At 35.6% G+C, this 17045-nt stretch overlaps 1 protein-coding gene across 1 annotated transcript in view; it reads left to right on the forward strand.

Moving 5' to 3' along the window:
• Window positions 1-17045, forward strand: part of crhr1 (corticotropin releasing hormone receptor 1) — a 160003-nt gene that overhangs the window by 123367 nt on the left and 19591 nt on the right. The window contains exons 7-8 of the mRNA XM_081386353.1: window positions 9988-10108; window positions 15889-16042. Of these exons, the coding sequence (XP_081242479.1) occupies window positions 9988-10108; window positions 15889-16042 (275 nt within the window). The remainder of the gene's footprint in view (window positions 1-9987; window positions 10109-15888; window positions 16043-17045) is intronic.

The raw sequence follows: 17045 nt of genomic DNA on the forward strand, positions 1-17045 counted from the left end.
GCCTATATATATTTTTTCAAAAAGATTTCAGTAACAACTAAGCTAGAGAAAAATATATTGATTATCATGTTACTTCAAATGTTTCCATTCGTTATGATGATATGAAATGAGATAATAGTAAAAACATGAAGCCGTTTGGAGCGTTTTGCTTTTCCAAAATATGATACATTCAAACGCGATCGCGATCAAAAATATGATACATTAAAACGCGATCGCGATCAAAAATATGATACATTAAAACGCAATTGCGATCAAATATAAAACATTATGGTTAGGCCTACCATATACATAGCCTATCTACGTTTGAGCAGATATCCACAAACACAGTAACAGTAAACACGGGTCTAAATATTATAATATTCACCATATATCTAGCAACAGTTCAACTGCAATGTGAAATTTATGCAACAATAGCAAACTAATATGTAAGAATTTCTTACCTTATCTTTCTTGTCTTCAAATATCGTTCTTCTTCTTCTGATGTAAATCCAATGTAAGCTCAGGCACGTCTTTCAAACTCGACGAAAAGTGAAGTGAAGTGTTTTGTTGTTGAGGTAATGAGGGCGATCGCGTTCCATGTGGAGATTTGCATGTGAATATCTTTTGCGCGAGTGGGCGTGGCCGAATTAAAAATAATTAGGAAGCGTTTGAGAAGCTGGAAATCTTGTTGGTTTTATACAAATTACTTAAACAGAGAATATTTGTTTTCGTTTTGAATCCGATCATTTAAAAGTACACACTTAAATGTTTATAAAGGTGTATGGCTCATAAATGTGTAACAAGTATTCGCTGAGTTTTGTTTCAGTTTATAGACGTGCTCAAGAAAAAAAAGTTCACCGCGACGGAGAGGCAGAACGCACACACTGTTTATTTTCTTTATTTTACAAAAGCACAATGTTTTGATTTGATTGGAAGTGGACACATACAAAAGTAGAAATACCACAGATTCTTTTTTTATATTTATTTTTTCTGTATGACCATAAATGACGGAGAAATTTAAGTTTAAAGTGCTACAATGTGGAGAAAATCCAGCAAAACGTGCCGGCGCGTTTGTCGACCTCAGAGGGTTAAGCCATCCAATTAACCTCATATTCATATTTGTGCATTTTGGGCATTTTAAAACACTTTTTTTTTGCATTTTGATTTTGTGACCTCTATGGAGGACGAGTTCATTTGCATGGGCTTTCATAGTGCAGTGCCGGTATTTTATAAAATTCTATGAAATAATATAAATATATACAAAACTAAGGGTCTAAACATACACAAGTCTTTCATATCCAACTTTTAAAGCCTTTTAAATTAAATAATTTATTGTTTTTTAAGGCAAATTGCAACATTTTGATGGGGGACATGTTTTGTCCCTTATCTCAAGAATCAGTGAAAGATATCAACGAAGCACCTGAAGAGAATAATTTCAACTTTTCTGTACTTCTAAACACTCCAAATATACAACAAAATGCATTTAAGGGCTAAAAAAGTGGATTTAGCATGATATGTCCCCTTTAATGCTTTATTAACCTAATTATTCCAATTCTTCCTCAGATCTGATTAGCCTGTGAAAATGTTTTGTTCATACAAGACATGAACATTCCTTTAAAATACCAAGATTAAAATCTGCTTAATTTCTCTCTCTCTCTCTCTCTCTCTCTCTCTCTCTCTCTCTCTCTCTCTCTCTCTCTCTCTCTCTCTCTCTCTCTCTCTCTCTCTCTCTCTCTCTCTCTCTCTCTCTCTCTCTCTCTCTCTCTCTCTCTCTCTCTGTGTGTGTGTGTATGTGTGTGTGTGTGTGTGTGTGTGTGTGTGTGTGTGTGTGTGGCATAATGGACAGCTTAAGAAGTGGATTTTGTTCTAATAAGTGCCTGCCAATTAGAATGAGAAGAGATTTTAAGGCACTCACTCTAATTATTAGCGGCTTAAAAGAATTATATTCTATGTTCATGTCTGGTTTATAAATCAATCACAATTTTCTCATCCTCTTTTGCTCAGTCAGTTAAACTTTACTTTTGACAACCAATATTAGTACTAACAGTGAGAAGGTCTTGACACATGTTATTAAGACACTCTAGGGGGGAAAAGGTGTAATTAGTCTCCACTATGTCAAGGTGAAATCTGTGAGCTGTCATGGCAAAAAATAGTGCTCTGATTAACTGCTTGGGTGGTAATTGGAGAAGGCTTGTGTTCCTGGCCCATGATCCATGTCCTCACATATGGAACACTTGGAGTTTAAAACACTGGCTGTTTATTTATATAAAGAATACTCATACACCTATCCCAGTAAGCCAAGTTATTTATGAACATCATCAAAATTATTTTTGTACACAAACCATTAAGCTAGGTTCTTTGTATCAATAGGAAGTACAACATTAAACTTATGTGGATTTACTAAGAATAACAATTACTTTTTTGAATACTATTTATCTTATTAATTAGTTTGCTTGATATTTTTTCTTGACCATCCAGTCACATAAACAACATTTAAGGAAGGATAGGCAATTTTGGAGAGGCTATCAATAGCAGGCTAGCTTTGAAACCATAAATTGTTTCTGAATGAAGAGCAAAATCCAGCATCTATTAGTTGTTTCTTTTTTCCTAATCTTACATCCCGAACCTCATCATCTTTTCTTGTTTGTGCTCATCGATCCAGAAGGAACTGCGTCCTTTATATTATAACACTGTTTTTTTCCGCTTAGATCAGGAATGGATTTTCCAGTGCTTGATGTTTAATGATGAATAATTTAGGTGTTTCACACAGCTGTTCATACTAAATGTCTTGCACACAAATACGCTATCAAATAGAGGTTCATGTCCAGATGATGTAGGCTGGATTGGTATTGCATGTGTGGCCTTTTCCTGCGTGGCTCACAGGGATTTAGAGGCTTGTTTGGAGCACAGGGGGATGGGAAACAGGGTCAGTCACACTCCAGTAGAGCCACAGTGGACATCCATGTGCACGTCTACTGGAGGGTCATTGGAAGATAAGAGTCACTTGCAAAAAACGTCACTGAGCTTCAGGGAGTTGGTCTGATAATAAATAGTTCACACAAAAAGGACAATTTGTGTCATCATTTACTCATCACAATGTTGTTTCAGACCTTTGTGGTGTTATTTTTTTACAAACGGTGAGTCTTTACACAGCTCTTTGACATACAACACGATAGTCAGTTCATTCTCCATTTCACATAGTCTGAGAATATTTGAAACATTCTCTTTTGACACATGCATGAACTAATGCCGTTTTAGTGCCAATATTGTCAGACATGGTGTGATGCATTGATAAGGCATCTGTGATTGAAGTTTCAGGGAAGAAAATCAACGATTTTCTTTTAATATATATTTTTTTAAATCAAACAAATCCATTATATGGCTTCAGAAGATTATTGCTCACTAGACATAACAACATGGGCTCATTTTATAATTGTATAGTTTATTTAAAACTCCAAAAACATACCTATACATACAATTCACTGCAGTTTCCAGTTGAAATGAACAGTAGTGGCAGTAAAACACCAACCATTTTTATTTATTTTCACACAAATTATGATTAATGGAGCAGATTATTGAATTATTGAACTTATTTTTACACAGTTCCTTGCAAAGTACTATGTTATGACCTTATGTTTTGGGTAGGGTTTAGTGTAAATGGTACATTAAACACGACAGCATATTAACCTTTTAGCGCCACTCACCGGACATTTTATTCCCGAACTGCCACAGTATGTGCAACAACCAATGTAACGTAAAATGTTGCCAGATTCAACTTCAACTGTCGCACGCCAATCACTGCACATTTCACTTTGAAATTGAAGTCTGGTTTTCCAAGGGGTTGCGATATACACTACTTTTTTTTTTACGTGATTAGTATGAACCGTCATTGTATGGGAAAAAGTGAAGTGTGAGTGTGTGTGTTTCACAGCATATGGATTTAAATACAAATTAACAACACATTTTAATGACTAGCACAATTTTCTTTTATCAACAATATTTTTTACACAGATATTTATGTTGTAAACACGAAAAACATTAATCTGTTCTCTTTTTGAAGTGGCATAAAGCAACTGAAAACTGCAGGGGGTAAAATTAATGAGTTATGCAGTAAGAGTCAGATCTGTTAGCTGGTTGTTGTGTGGGAAAACACATCCTAACAGAAACATCTCTAAGAATATACCATGTTAACAGGACTTAATTAACAGAAAAGTAGAGCCACATTTAGAGCCAGCATAGTTTATTTACACTGACTGTGTGTGTGTGTGTGTGTGTGTGTGTGTGTGTGTGTGTGTGTGTGTGTGTGTGTGTGTGTGTGTGTGTGTGTGTGTGTGTGTGTGTGTGTGTGTGTGTGTGTGTGTGCGTGCATGCGTGTGTGTGTGTGTGTGCGTGCATGCGTGTGTGTGTGTGTGTGTGCAGTTTGTTCATCCGTAACTAATGAGAAAGTAATGTCAGAGGCAGCTGCTCAGAGTGTTGTGTGAACGAGGTCAGGGAACTGCATAAGCAGCAGATACTCTGCTGCTAAACGCCCAAAGCTTCTGTTTCCACAAGGACAACACTGGCCTCACAGCGTCTTTCCTCAAGATAAAAGTCATCCTCACCCTCCACCATTGTTTGTCTACATTCATCCATCACACTAGCAATTGCAGCTCAGCCAAGCTTCCATCAGTTAACTGTGGAGGAAATTAAATCAAATAAAGACTTGAGGCGAAAACCTTTGGAATGCAGCGTTTTCAGTAGCTATGGCTGTTTTTGAATGGCATGCGAGGGGAATTTTGTTTGTTTGTCTTTTAAATGTAATAGTTGGGGCTTTTAGTATAAAAATATGAAATCAACATTAACATTAACATTGTGTATATCAGTATTTGCTTAGAAAAGCTCCCAAAATTAAGATAATAAATTACCGTATAATTTTACCGTATTACGTCGACTATATATATATATATGTATGTGTGTGTGTGTGTGTGTGTGTGTGTGTGTGTGTGTGTGTGTGTGTGTGTATTCAGTCAATATATGAATCACTATTCAAGATTCAAAAGTCCCAATGTATGATTCATTTTATTTCCATTTGAAATATTCACTGGCCTTCAGCAAACGGATTTTTTTTTTTTTTTTTTTTTAAGTTTGATACAATGGATTCTTCTTTGTATTATCTTTTTTTTTTTTTATAATTAATTGCACTAAACAAATGTTTTAAATTGTCAACTCTAAATGTAATATTACTAATCAAATTAGATAAAAAAGATATGAAATGAGACAGCTTGACAGCACATTTGGCACTCAGTCAGATAACCTTTAACACTAGAACGGACATGGCGGTCATTTTGACCGTTTTGAATTTTATATCTGCAATAACTTTGTTGAAAAAATAAATACAATCCTGCTGGTACCTGACTTTTCCTAAAAGTGTCTGTATTTTCATTTAAAATGTTTTTCATATAAATTACACATAAGGCAAAAAAACAAATGAACATATTTACCTATTTCGGCCATAGACGGTCATATTGACCGCTCGGAATTTCGCGGTATTATTATAGGCTATATACACAACAATAAAATGTGGTTAAAAATACACTAAACATATTCAACAACAAATCATTTAAATGTAATGATATTCAGAACAGAACAAGAATGAAAAAATAACTATAAACAAGCCAAAATGAAATGCGTTATAAGCGAAAGTGAAAGTAAGCGGCGTTAGGCTCACGTAACTTTCTAATTAGAATCAAAATATTTCAACATTTGCGATGTATTTGGATGGTAAACTATTTCTTTATTATAGGCTTTGTACTTCACTCACGTTCCAATATCGACGGAAAAAAATCATCCTCTTCACACGCACAAAATGGTACGAATTGTAGCCTACTGACAAACAGAGCAGTGGAATTTTTATATGTTGGGTTGACTATTTTATTATTATATTTTATTGTGGCAATAATGAACAGGCTGCAATGTCAAGATTGCAATACTGGAATATGGTTGGTGTGTGTGTGTGTGTGTGTGTGTGTGTGTGTGTGTGTGTGTGTGTGTGTGTGTGTGTGTGTGTGTGTGTGTGTGTGTGTGTGTGTGTGTGTGTGTGTCGGTGGGCGCGACGCGATCGAACTGTGTAAACAAATATGGGCTACTCCGTCATTTTGTTCAGGACATCATCTACAGATATTATTTATTTATAAATGTATAATTAAACTTGTTTAAATGTACAGTTTGGTGTTGTTTTGTTTTTTAAAGACATATTAATACAATAAATGCATTCATCTCTCAATTGGGTATTTATCATTAAAGATATAGAGTTTGGAATATAGCGGTCAAAATGACAGTTCTAGTAGTTATGGAATTCTGGCACTTCTAGTGTTAATATGCAATTATAAATCAGAGGCACTATACAAAAACATCAGTGATGACTTGAGTTTAGACGTCAAGTCTCATCTCATCTCTTCTTCATAAATCTCTGTAGCTGGCGATTACCATTCAGAAGAATGCACGCCTTCCCATCTGTCACAAAGAAAATTGCATCATCATTTTCACAATCCATCCATCCATCCTCCAGATGTCAGATGTGTTTTTTTTTCCTCACCGTGTTTATCACAGATAGTTTTGATAGACGGGAGTTTATTTATATCCCTTCTCAAACAAAAATGTCATTTCAGTACTTTGATCTTGCTGTGCAATCTGACAAACAGTAAAAAATAATTAGCTGAGGTAGAGCTTCCAGCTGAGAAATGTTTTTTCGTCTCATGTTTGGGTAAAGGATCTGCTTAAAGAATGGTGACTCCATGTCTGTGTGAGAGAGGCTTTTACAAGGAACATTCACGGATACTTTTTATCTTTATTTAAGGCCTCTAATGGAGCCACTCTCCGATGTCACTTTCAAGACATCTCATCTCTTTGATATGTTACCATCACAGCTGAATGGGTGTTTATATCTCAAGGAGGTCTGTAATACCTGGAGAAAGATGTCTGTCCATTAGCATTCCCATTCATCAGTGACAGATGGGAAATCAAATTGGGCTATATATAAAATATTAAAAAATATTTGTGTATACTGAAAGGAGTCTCTTATGTTCACCAAGGCTGCATTTATTTAAAAAAAAAAAACAAAAAAAAACAGTAGAAACAGTAATATAGTACAATTCTATCTGTCTGTCTTTCAATGTCCTGATGCTTAAAGCTAAGATGCTATAAATCCATTCTGTAGATTTTCCCCTATTGGAAAAGGTGAAACTGCCCGCCATCTGGACCTGCCTACAATTCAAGCATAAAATTGCAGACTATAGCACATTTAATTAAAAACTTATGTTCTTTTTGCAAGGGAATGTTTAGGAAAGTCTTTGCCTCTCATGCTGATGTTGTTTTCTTTTTAAGTTTGATCTGCTAATGAGCTACACAGGCAGAGAGATAAAAGCTTTGGTGCTGAGCAATGTCATAATTTGTTTCCTTGCATCCCTTGCAATAAATGAATTTCCCCATGACTAGCATCTTCCTGCTGAGATGACACACAAATGCGCAACTGCTAACTGTGTGTTTATAGGACTTGTGTGTTTCAAATGTGTTTATAGATCTGTAGTGAATGTGAAATGCATTAGTTTAATATTTGCAAAAATAAGCATTCCAGAATGTTCGATTTTTTGTATTTCTTTTATAGACTTCATCACAGCCTAATTGAAACTCCCATTTCTTTTTTAATTGACAGGAAATGTTATTGGTCGGAGACAACATGAAAATGACACATTTTTGATTGGTTGAGGTCAATTCAACAAAATCTCCCATCTCTCTGTTTTACATTTGTTTCCTTCGAGCTGTCAGAATTAATTGGAAAAGAGGTCAGAAGTTCATAGAGAGAGTGAAAGATCAGCTCTTATGAGCATAAACATTTCAGCAGCCAATGGAACTTAAACTAATCAATGACATATGATAAACTGGTTTAAATAAGTGATGTAAAATCAATGCCATGTGTCTATTTATCATCCCTTAATAACCCTTAACAGGTTAACATTTCCAGAGAAAGGATAAGGAATAAACCCTCATGTTTCAGGGTACATTTCATCTGGCATAACTCAACTTTCTACATGCATGGAGAACATCAGCCCATTTTCCGTATGAACTGGTAATATGTCACATGTGATCATTATGACCCGTCTGCCCTTTGCTGTGAGAGTTACATTTTTAAAAATACATGATTCGTAGATGATTAAAACCGAATGTTCTATTAATTTTCGTTCCACTTGGTGTTCGTTTGTGGCAGTGAGAAACTTACTCATAAATTCTCGTCCTTATGTAAGTTATTCTTTTATTCTTCTGATCTGGGAAGTTTTGCTGCTTATCTAATAATGATGACAGCTTTGATTTGGAGGTCAGTGTTGGTCTTTGGTCATTCGTAAATACCGGCTCCAGCCTGAAGCTGATATCACAAGCAAGTTGACCTCTGAATCCCACTTCTGTTATGTATGCAATAACTATAATAAGAGAAAGAAGCAGAAAAAAGGGTAAATTACAACACACGCTGTGAAAGAATAAAAATGCATGAGGATCACTGAATGTCAAGATCAGATGCGATTTTGATTCATCTATTTCAGGAAATGTTTGGTCGGGTTTTGAACCCTAGTCTTCTTGCATTCTAATCGAAAACTTGACCAACACATCTGACTTCTAACTATTAAAAGTTTTGTTTTTATTTTTATTTTATTTTTTTTATCATGTTTTATCTTACTTAGGCACAAAGTTGAGCCAAAACTGGCACTGAAGTCCCCTCATAAAAAATAGCAGTATGACACCTCAATAGATGTCACATATCACATAAACAGTCCTGAAGCTAAATAAAGGTAATTTAATAACAAATTCTCTCTCAGTTTTAAGGCAAAGGTAAAACAAAACATCAGATAAAATTTGTAAGCAAATGTGTTTGTAAAAATAGAAGCTTACAGAGAAATGAATCTTGATGCTGTTCTATACCAGCACACATGACGAAATACAACATGATAACAAAGAATTGTGTGCATAAAATATTCTTTAGCCTTTCTGACTGTGTTTATGCTGTGATTTCCATTAGGGCAAAACCTTTCAACGCTTGATGACACAAATCTGGGTCGTCAGTCTGAAAGCCAAGTTCACTCAAAGTGCATTGAGTTAGCCTTCAACTTCTTGACCTGCTTTAAATTTGTAAATTCTTTAAAACACTATCCTGACTGTCAGTTTAGTGTGTTGCTTATAAGAGCAGCTTCTTCTGTCTGCTGAAGCCTTTCAGAACCAGGAAACATGTTGTAAAATGCTGAAATGTTGGAGTGTAGCTTTTCAAAGCAGCAGCCTGATCCAAATGTTTCTCCTGAGACATTTTCTGCAGTAAAAAAACACACAAAGAAGGACTGTTAGGCACAATGTTTAATATTGTTTTCAGTACCAAACCATGTTTCTTTGCTTTTATCACCCTGACAACAAAATTCGAATGGATGTGAAGCAAACGAAAAGAATGACGATGGGAAAACAACACATTTCACTGTGAATTGTTGAGAAAAAATTCAACTTTGGTCATTATTTACCAAACTGGTATGATTTTCTATCCTCTGTGGAACATAAAAGAAAATATTTTGAGAGAATATGGTCAATGGTCACCAAAACTGTTTTGTTAGCAACATTTTTCAAAATACGTCTTTTGTGCTACATATAAGAAAGTCAGTCATTAAGTCAGTCGGTTTTTAATCAATTGACTCCCTTTGTATACATCATACGAGTTCTGAATATAAACTCTGCGTACTTGAAGATGCAACCGCTTCACACAGTCGGTGTGCCATTTAAAGATAAACATAATGTGCTCTGATGGGACTGCATGCTGAGAAAACTCAACGACACAGTGGATCTACCAATACAACAAAATGAAGTCAAGCTGCGAGTGTATTCACACCCTGTGAAAAAGACAACTAAAAGCCTTGATAAGAAGAGTGTTTTTCATCTAACATCTTAACTCTTTCTTTCCATCTTTCGCCTCCTCCATCTTTCCTTCCCCTCCATTCTCAGGAGTATCCGGTGTCTGAGAAATATCATCCACTGGAACCTGATTACGGCATTTATCCTGCGAAATGCCACCTGGTTTGTGGTGCAGCTCACCATGAATCCAGAGGTGCATGAGAGCAATGTGGTGAGTAAACACATGCGAAGACAAATATTCTCTCCTTCTCCTATTACCTTTCCTTTCAAAATTCACAAACAGTGCACAGATAATCTGTTATTCTTTCTCACAATATGTGCACACCCGCTCCTTTGTTCAATCCATTGTTCGTCTCACTATTTCCCTCTCTTCAACTCACTGCTATTCCCTCATTCTGTTGGCACACATGCAGAGAAACACAAGTTTGTTGATTGCATTCAAAAACTGTCCCTGACACCTGGGTCTCCGTTTCTGCACTCATTACAGGCGTGGAAATCTAACTGGCACTAGATGTGTATCTGTGGGTGTTTTGGGAGGAATGCAAACAGCTCATCGTCCACTATTAATTACCCTCTACATTTCTGTGCTTCCTTAATCAACTCATCTGAGTCAAGCAATTAATTCATCCACCACCACGTCTAATTTCAGTCCCAAAGGACTCTTCCATCTTACGTTCAAATTCAAACTCATACTCTATGATGCACATGGCTTTTCGGATGGTATCAGAGTTCGATTCCACCATGTTTGTCCTTGATACTTATCTTTTGCTGTTGCCAAAGCATAATTTGTCTGTATTTTATGCAAGGGCCGACTTAATTGCCTCTTCATGCTAAGATTTTCCACAGCAGCACATTAATTCTACCTCTGAACTCCCCTAGAGAAAAACTTGCAAGGTGTTTTCAGACGGAAGTGGTTATTACACATTCCTCTAGGTCTGTATATAGATAGCAGTGGCCTGATTCTCCTAGTTTGCATTCAAGTAAAGCTCCTTTGAGATGTTTAAAAGTGATAAGAAATTATTTGAAGACAAATGCTTACTATTGACCTGTCTAGATGAAATAAAATTAGCCTTCTTGGACAAAATGGAGAGCTGTCTGTTTAACTGTGAATAAAATTGTGTAAATACACAATGTCATTGATGCACTTGTGTTGAATCGTTTCAATTACGGTTCAAGCAAGTGATCCCAGTTGTCATGTGGTTTATACAAAGAACATCTTGACTCATTCGATCCGCTTCGCTTAATGAGGTTGAGCCTTGCATTGTCTTTTTTGCTGTATGTACAAGATGCATTCGTGTAGGAAAGGCTCAGAGCCAACAGCTTTTCATTGATTTTTATAGCGCAAAATTACACATTTATTGTGAAAAGTGTCACTTTGTGGAGAATTTACACAATGCCAGTTAATGAAAGACATTGTTCCGTAAATAACTGCAAAATTAGCAATAAAGATCCTACAGAAGCTTGTAATCTCTACGAGGTCCTAAATTCCTGTCACACCAGGGGGCCTATTATGAAAGAGGGTTGTAAAATTCTAAATAAGTACTTCTGAGAGCTGGAAGGCTTTATGACTAAGAGAGCTTTTCATTTTTCCCACTATTTCACATGTTGAAATAAAATCGTTACCAGAATACATGTAATGGTCTATGGCCTATTAGTTTGCCGATTAATGCCTGGAATAAATGAGTCTACAATAGTTTCTCAAGCCCCTATAAGGCTGATATAAGTGTTAGACTGAGATTTTGCATTCTCCTAAAGATTGTGAGAAATGTCATCCCTTTTAACGAGAAGCCTTAGGTCTGAAAGTTTATAATCTTTCAGTGACACTTGAATTCCCACTTCAGTCATAACTCACAGCTGTGATCTTCAATCTTGAGTCGAGAGTGACAGATTTTTTATCTTCTCGTGAGACAACATGACGGAGCTCAGTTATGAAATATGACCAAAACAAAAGAGCGGAGGCTAGGATTAAACAGGATTAAACAGTGCGCTGACACACACAGAAGCCAGTATGACTCTGGCAAATATCAGGAGCGTCACAGCTTTTTCATCCAGCTGCAGTACTGTCATACTGTACTGTCCGATAAACATTCATTCACATGTTTTGGATTTTTTTTTCTCTGTCAGTTGGTTTATTAATCAGCGTTGTTTATATGTGTATACAAAAAGTATATACCCTATATTGCAGAAGAACATTAGGTCTCAATTCCTAAAAATAGCGTGGATTATTTTGCATTTGTACGCACAGGAGAACTTCTCATGAAAAATCTCCACCTAATTCACAACACATTCGTACATGAATTTGTTCTAACATCGTTCTATTGTTAGGGAATTTGGAGTATTCTAAATGAGTGGCCACATGCACAAGGTAATTCATTTGCATAAAACACACCCAAACCATCCTCTTATAAGAGCTTTCCGCACACACTTTCCTTACAGCCTTTCGTCCAACTCGTCAAACTTGACGCTGTTTGCAGGCCAAGTGTGCCATTCTCACCAGTTCTCACAATAAACACCTTTTATACAGACCCAGATTACAGACCTCTCATTAGCCAGCTGTACATATGCGTATATCTGCGTTATTCAGAGAAACCTTGCAGCTGAAGGCTATAACGCAGCTTTTCTTACTCTTAAACTCTATGATGGAATGTATTTAAGATGAAATTAAATTGTATTATTTCATAATTTTATTATATAATTTTTATATATGGATTACATAATTATGGAAAATGAATGCAACATACTTTAATATAATTATAGTCGTGTTAGGATGAAATATAACTTTTATAACACATTTATAAGGCTGTACAGAGTAAGTGCTTTTTGCGTACGTGTGGTTTCAGTTGTTGCTATATTTTTTCGTAAATTTAGAATAATGTGGTAAAGTAAACAGTTTAATGATCTGGCTTAAATCATTAAATGCAGTTAAAAGTAGATCTACGCGTTTTGGCAACACAGTCTTCACTGTTGTAAGGACCACCCATTGGCCCAATGACGGAATCCAACGGCCTGGCGAAGGTTTAAAGCGTGTATGTCTTTTCAGCGCTCCAGTGAAGTTCACTTAATTTATTGGAACTTTTAGTATTACTTTAGCTCTATGCGTAATCTGACTCCAATTTCAAATGATAATCAAATTTAGATTGTATTTCTGATTAGAAAATAATCATAAATATTGATTATGAATTAATTTAGATCTTTGATTATTCTGATTATTCCATACTTTCAATATTCGTTCATTATGGACCTAGTGTCGCTTTGAGACGTCACATCGCGACTGCGCGCTCACGATCACAAACTAGCCAGTCCTGAAAGAGGGTGAAGTGCAAATATTTTACCCTATGCAGCTGCGCACTACAGACCCATAGGTGTAATTTTTTATAATATTTGCAGCGTACAACATGCTAAGTCAGGAGATAATCAGAAATCAGAAGGTCTTCCTAAGATGTGCCCCATGGTCCATTCAAAGTGCCTTCAGTTTGATCTACCCTGGACAGAGATTTGCGGAAACACCAGACTACACATTAATCTACTAAAATGAATGATTTCTAAAACTTCAGAATAATTCAAGATGTAACATTTATTTGTCAGGTAAAAATGTATCATGCCAATTACAGAAGTAAATTATTAAAAGCCAATTCAGAAAATACATAACATCATTTACTCAAAGATGACTCTAAAAGTAAGTAATGTTTTCCTGACAAAGACACAGTAATGTGTCAGGGCTTTCCAACTGAAAAGCACTGAAACATCACTATGGAGGATGATCCTGGTAAAGAGTCCCAAAGTGTGTTCTATTCCCTCGCCTTAAATACCAGACCAGAACAACAGGGGTTATACAAATGTTGTTTAGAGTTGGTTGGGCCAATCCATGTACCCCAGGGGGGTAGCACCTGGTTTCTTGAGATATCGTAAAGAGATATCAGCCAGAGATACAGGATTCTCCTAAGTTCTCAATCTTTTTCATTAAACCAATGACTGCAATGAAATTAAGACCATTTTACCAATCGCACTGTGCCCTTTAAAATGACACCAAACATGAAAAGGAAAAACAACATATTCACAAGATATACCATATGTGATATATATGACCTTTCAGTGACTTGAGGAGGGAGAAGAGGAGGGAGAGGGGGATGCAGAGATAAGGAAGAAGGACAGTGTCCTGTGCTCTCTCTTTGCTATCTTCTGTCCATTGTGCATTTTACTGCTTTATTGCAGGGTGCGTTTTGTTTTAACAGGAAAATCAGTTCTTACACTGTAATCCCGAATAAACTGGCAAAACGCTAATAATTTGAGGTAATCAGTTACATTTACAGTTACAATTGCAGATTTTTATTTTGTACACATATTTTTTTATTGCTCTTAACTTGAAATATTTGAGTAAGCTAATTCATACACAACTTAAAATTATCAGTACTCTCAACTTAAATATTTTTTTGTCGTGGAAACTTGGCTAGCTTTAACAAGCTAATTCAATAAATGCTATTTTGCTAATTGGTAACACAATGCTTTGATAGCATGGCACTTGCTGAATGAGTACAGCAATTTAAAACATTTAACATACACTGTTCTCAAACCAAGATCATGCTCCACTCGACACCATAATGGTAACCCCTCAACAAACCCAACATAACAGAAACTCTTCTAAACTAGCATAACAAAACATTAAACAATACTCAATCTCCCACTTAACATTAATTTGTCACAAAAAGCATTATATAACACTTCATTTTAGCATTTACTCTCCCTTTTGAGTGTCATGGCAATACATGCTGGGAAATAGAAATCTCAGCCCAGTTTCAGTTAAATTTAAGTTTATCTGAATTGAAAGAAACAAGTTTGTAGAACTCAAAACAATGAAAAAATTCAACTTAAAATGTGTCAGTTTTTTTAACTCAAAAGAAAAAGAAAGTTCCAAATACTCATAAAAGTTAATTTAATGGAACTAATTTGTATAATTTGAGTTGGCTCTACTCAAACCAATTCATTATTTTGAGCGTTAGGGTTAACAGTGTTCTTTGGGACACATATCAATTGCTCAAACAAGTATTCTTAAAATAGTGGGGATTATTGGATCATCAAGGACAGCTGGTTGATATGTGGGTGTGGCTAAGACAAGTCCATACAATATTTGGAACAGTTTTACATTTCCATCCAGCCTATTACTTTGTTAAAGAAAAAATCCCAAACACTCAAAATAATCATCAAAGATGAGAATCTTGGGCCAAAGTATATGTCTAAGAATTTTTACCAATATAAAAAAATACATACTTGGGGTGCAGGGTTTACCTCTTATATATATATATATATATATATATATATATATATATATATATATATATATATATATATATATATATATATATATATATATATATATAAACACTGTTATTATTACTTCAGTATTTACTGATAAACTATCTATTCATAGGAACTATTTCATTCATACACCTATAATATTTACTATAAAAAAATTCGAACATTTTAAAGATTATATATGAAACCTTATGATTTGTGCTGCAGTTAACGTTCTGCAGTGTTCTCTACTACGTTTGATCTGTCAAACCCATAAATATTTTGATATTCAGATAGGACCATCTGAGAGGTATTGTACTTCTGATAGTCCTGTCATGAGAAGCGATAACCCACTGGCTTTTATCATACTTTCATCTAAATCTGTTCCATCCATTATCCCCCCCCCCCCCACGCACACACACACACACACACACACACACACACACACCCCACAGCCATCTGTAATGTCCCTTCTTTTGGAGTAGAAAGGTTTTATCCCCTGCTTGGTGTTTGAATTCAGCTTCAATCATAAAGAGTAGACATTCCACACATACGTAATTACACACAAGCTTTCATTTCCTCAAGCTATAAAAATAAAAGCATTTTAAAACAGATAATGCTTACAAGAAGTGGGATGGTGATCTCCTAAGGTACAATTTAGGACAGTTTCTCATCTAACTTGATTTCTCTCATTGCTCTCAGATCTGGTGCAGGCTGGTCACAGCAGCGTATAATTATTTCCATGTGACCAACTTCTTCTGGATGTTTGGAGAGGGCTGCTATCTGCACACAGCCATAGTACTGACATACTCCACAGACAAACTGAGGAAATGGATGTTCATCTGTATAGGCTGGTGTAAGTATCCCATGATGCACAGCTCTGGAAATTATCCAGTTTTGGATCATGCACCTGTTTCATAGAATGACCCTGAACATGTCCGTTTACTTTAAAGTTAACGTGACACACAATACACAACCCATAATACGTACATAATCTAAAGTATTGCTGTGTCACATAGCATATGTAGGGTTGGATTTAAGACATCAGTGAAAGAGGAAAGTAGTTTTGATTAAAGATTGAAAAATTCTGTCATCATTTACTCACCCTTGGGTTGTTCCAAACCCGTAAGACTTCGGAACACAAATGAAGATATTTGTAATAAAATCTGAGCCAGTTCTGTGCTCTCCATTGACAGCTATGCAACTACCACTTTGACACTTCAAAGGGTTCAGAAAGAGATTGTAAAAATAATCTATATGAATTTAGTGGTTTAGTTGTCTGAAGAGACACTTCATATGCTGAACAGATTTAATTTGGGCTTTTATTCACATTTAAACATTGATCAGTGAACATACTGTAAACAGAAGCTCAACCATACCTGCTTGACACGTGAGAATAAACCTCTTGTGGAAGCTCAACCAAGCTGCATAACACAAGAATGAACCTGGTTCTCACACGTCAAGTGAACATGCTTGAGCTTTCGTTTATCATAACTGATGTGTGTGTTGATGAATGTTTATATGTGAATAAAAGCCTAAATTAAATCTGTTCATCATATAAAGCGATCGTGTCTCTTCAGAAAATGTGGACTAATCCACTCAGTTCATATGGATTAGTTTTACAAATCTCTTTATTTTTTGAAGCGTCAAATTGGTAGTTGCGTAGCTGTCAATGAAAGGACAGAAATATCTTCATTTGTGTTCCGAAGATAAACGAAAGTAGAGTAAATTATATATTTTTTAAAAAGAGTAATTAATGACAGAATTAAAATTTGTAGGTGAACTAACCCTTTAAAGGCGACAGAAAATCAGAACTGACCTGTTTTTGCTTTCTTAGTTCATGTAATGCACAATCCTGA

Source organism: Scardinius erythrophthalmus (assembly GCF_964197995.2).
Source record: "Scardinius erythrophthalmus genome assembly, chromosome: 1".
Taxonomy (NCBI): Eukaryota; Metazoa; Chordata; class Actinopteri; order Cypriniformes; family Leuciscidae; genus Scardinius; species Scardinius erythrophthalmus.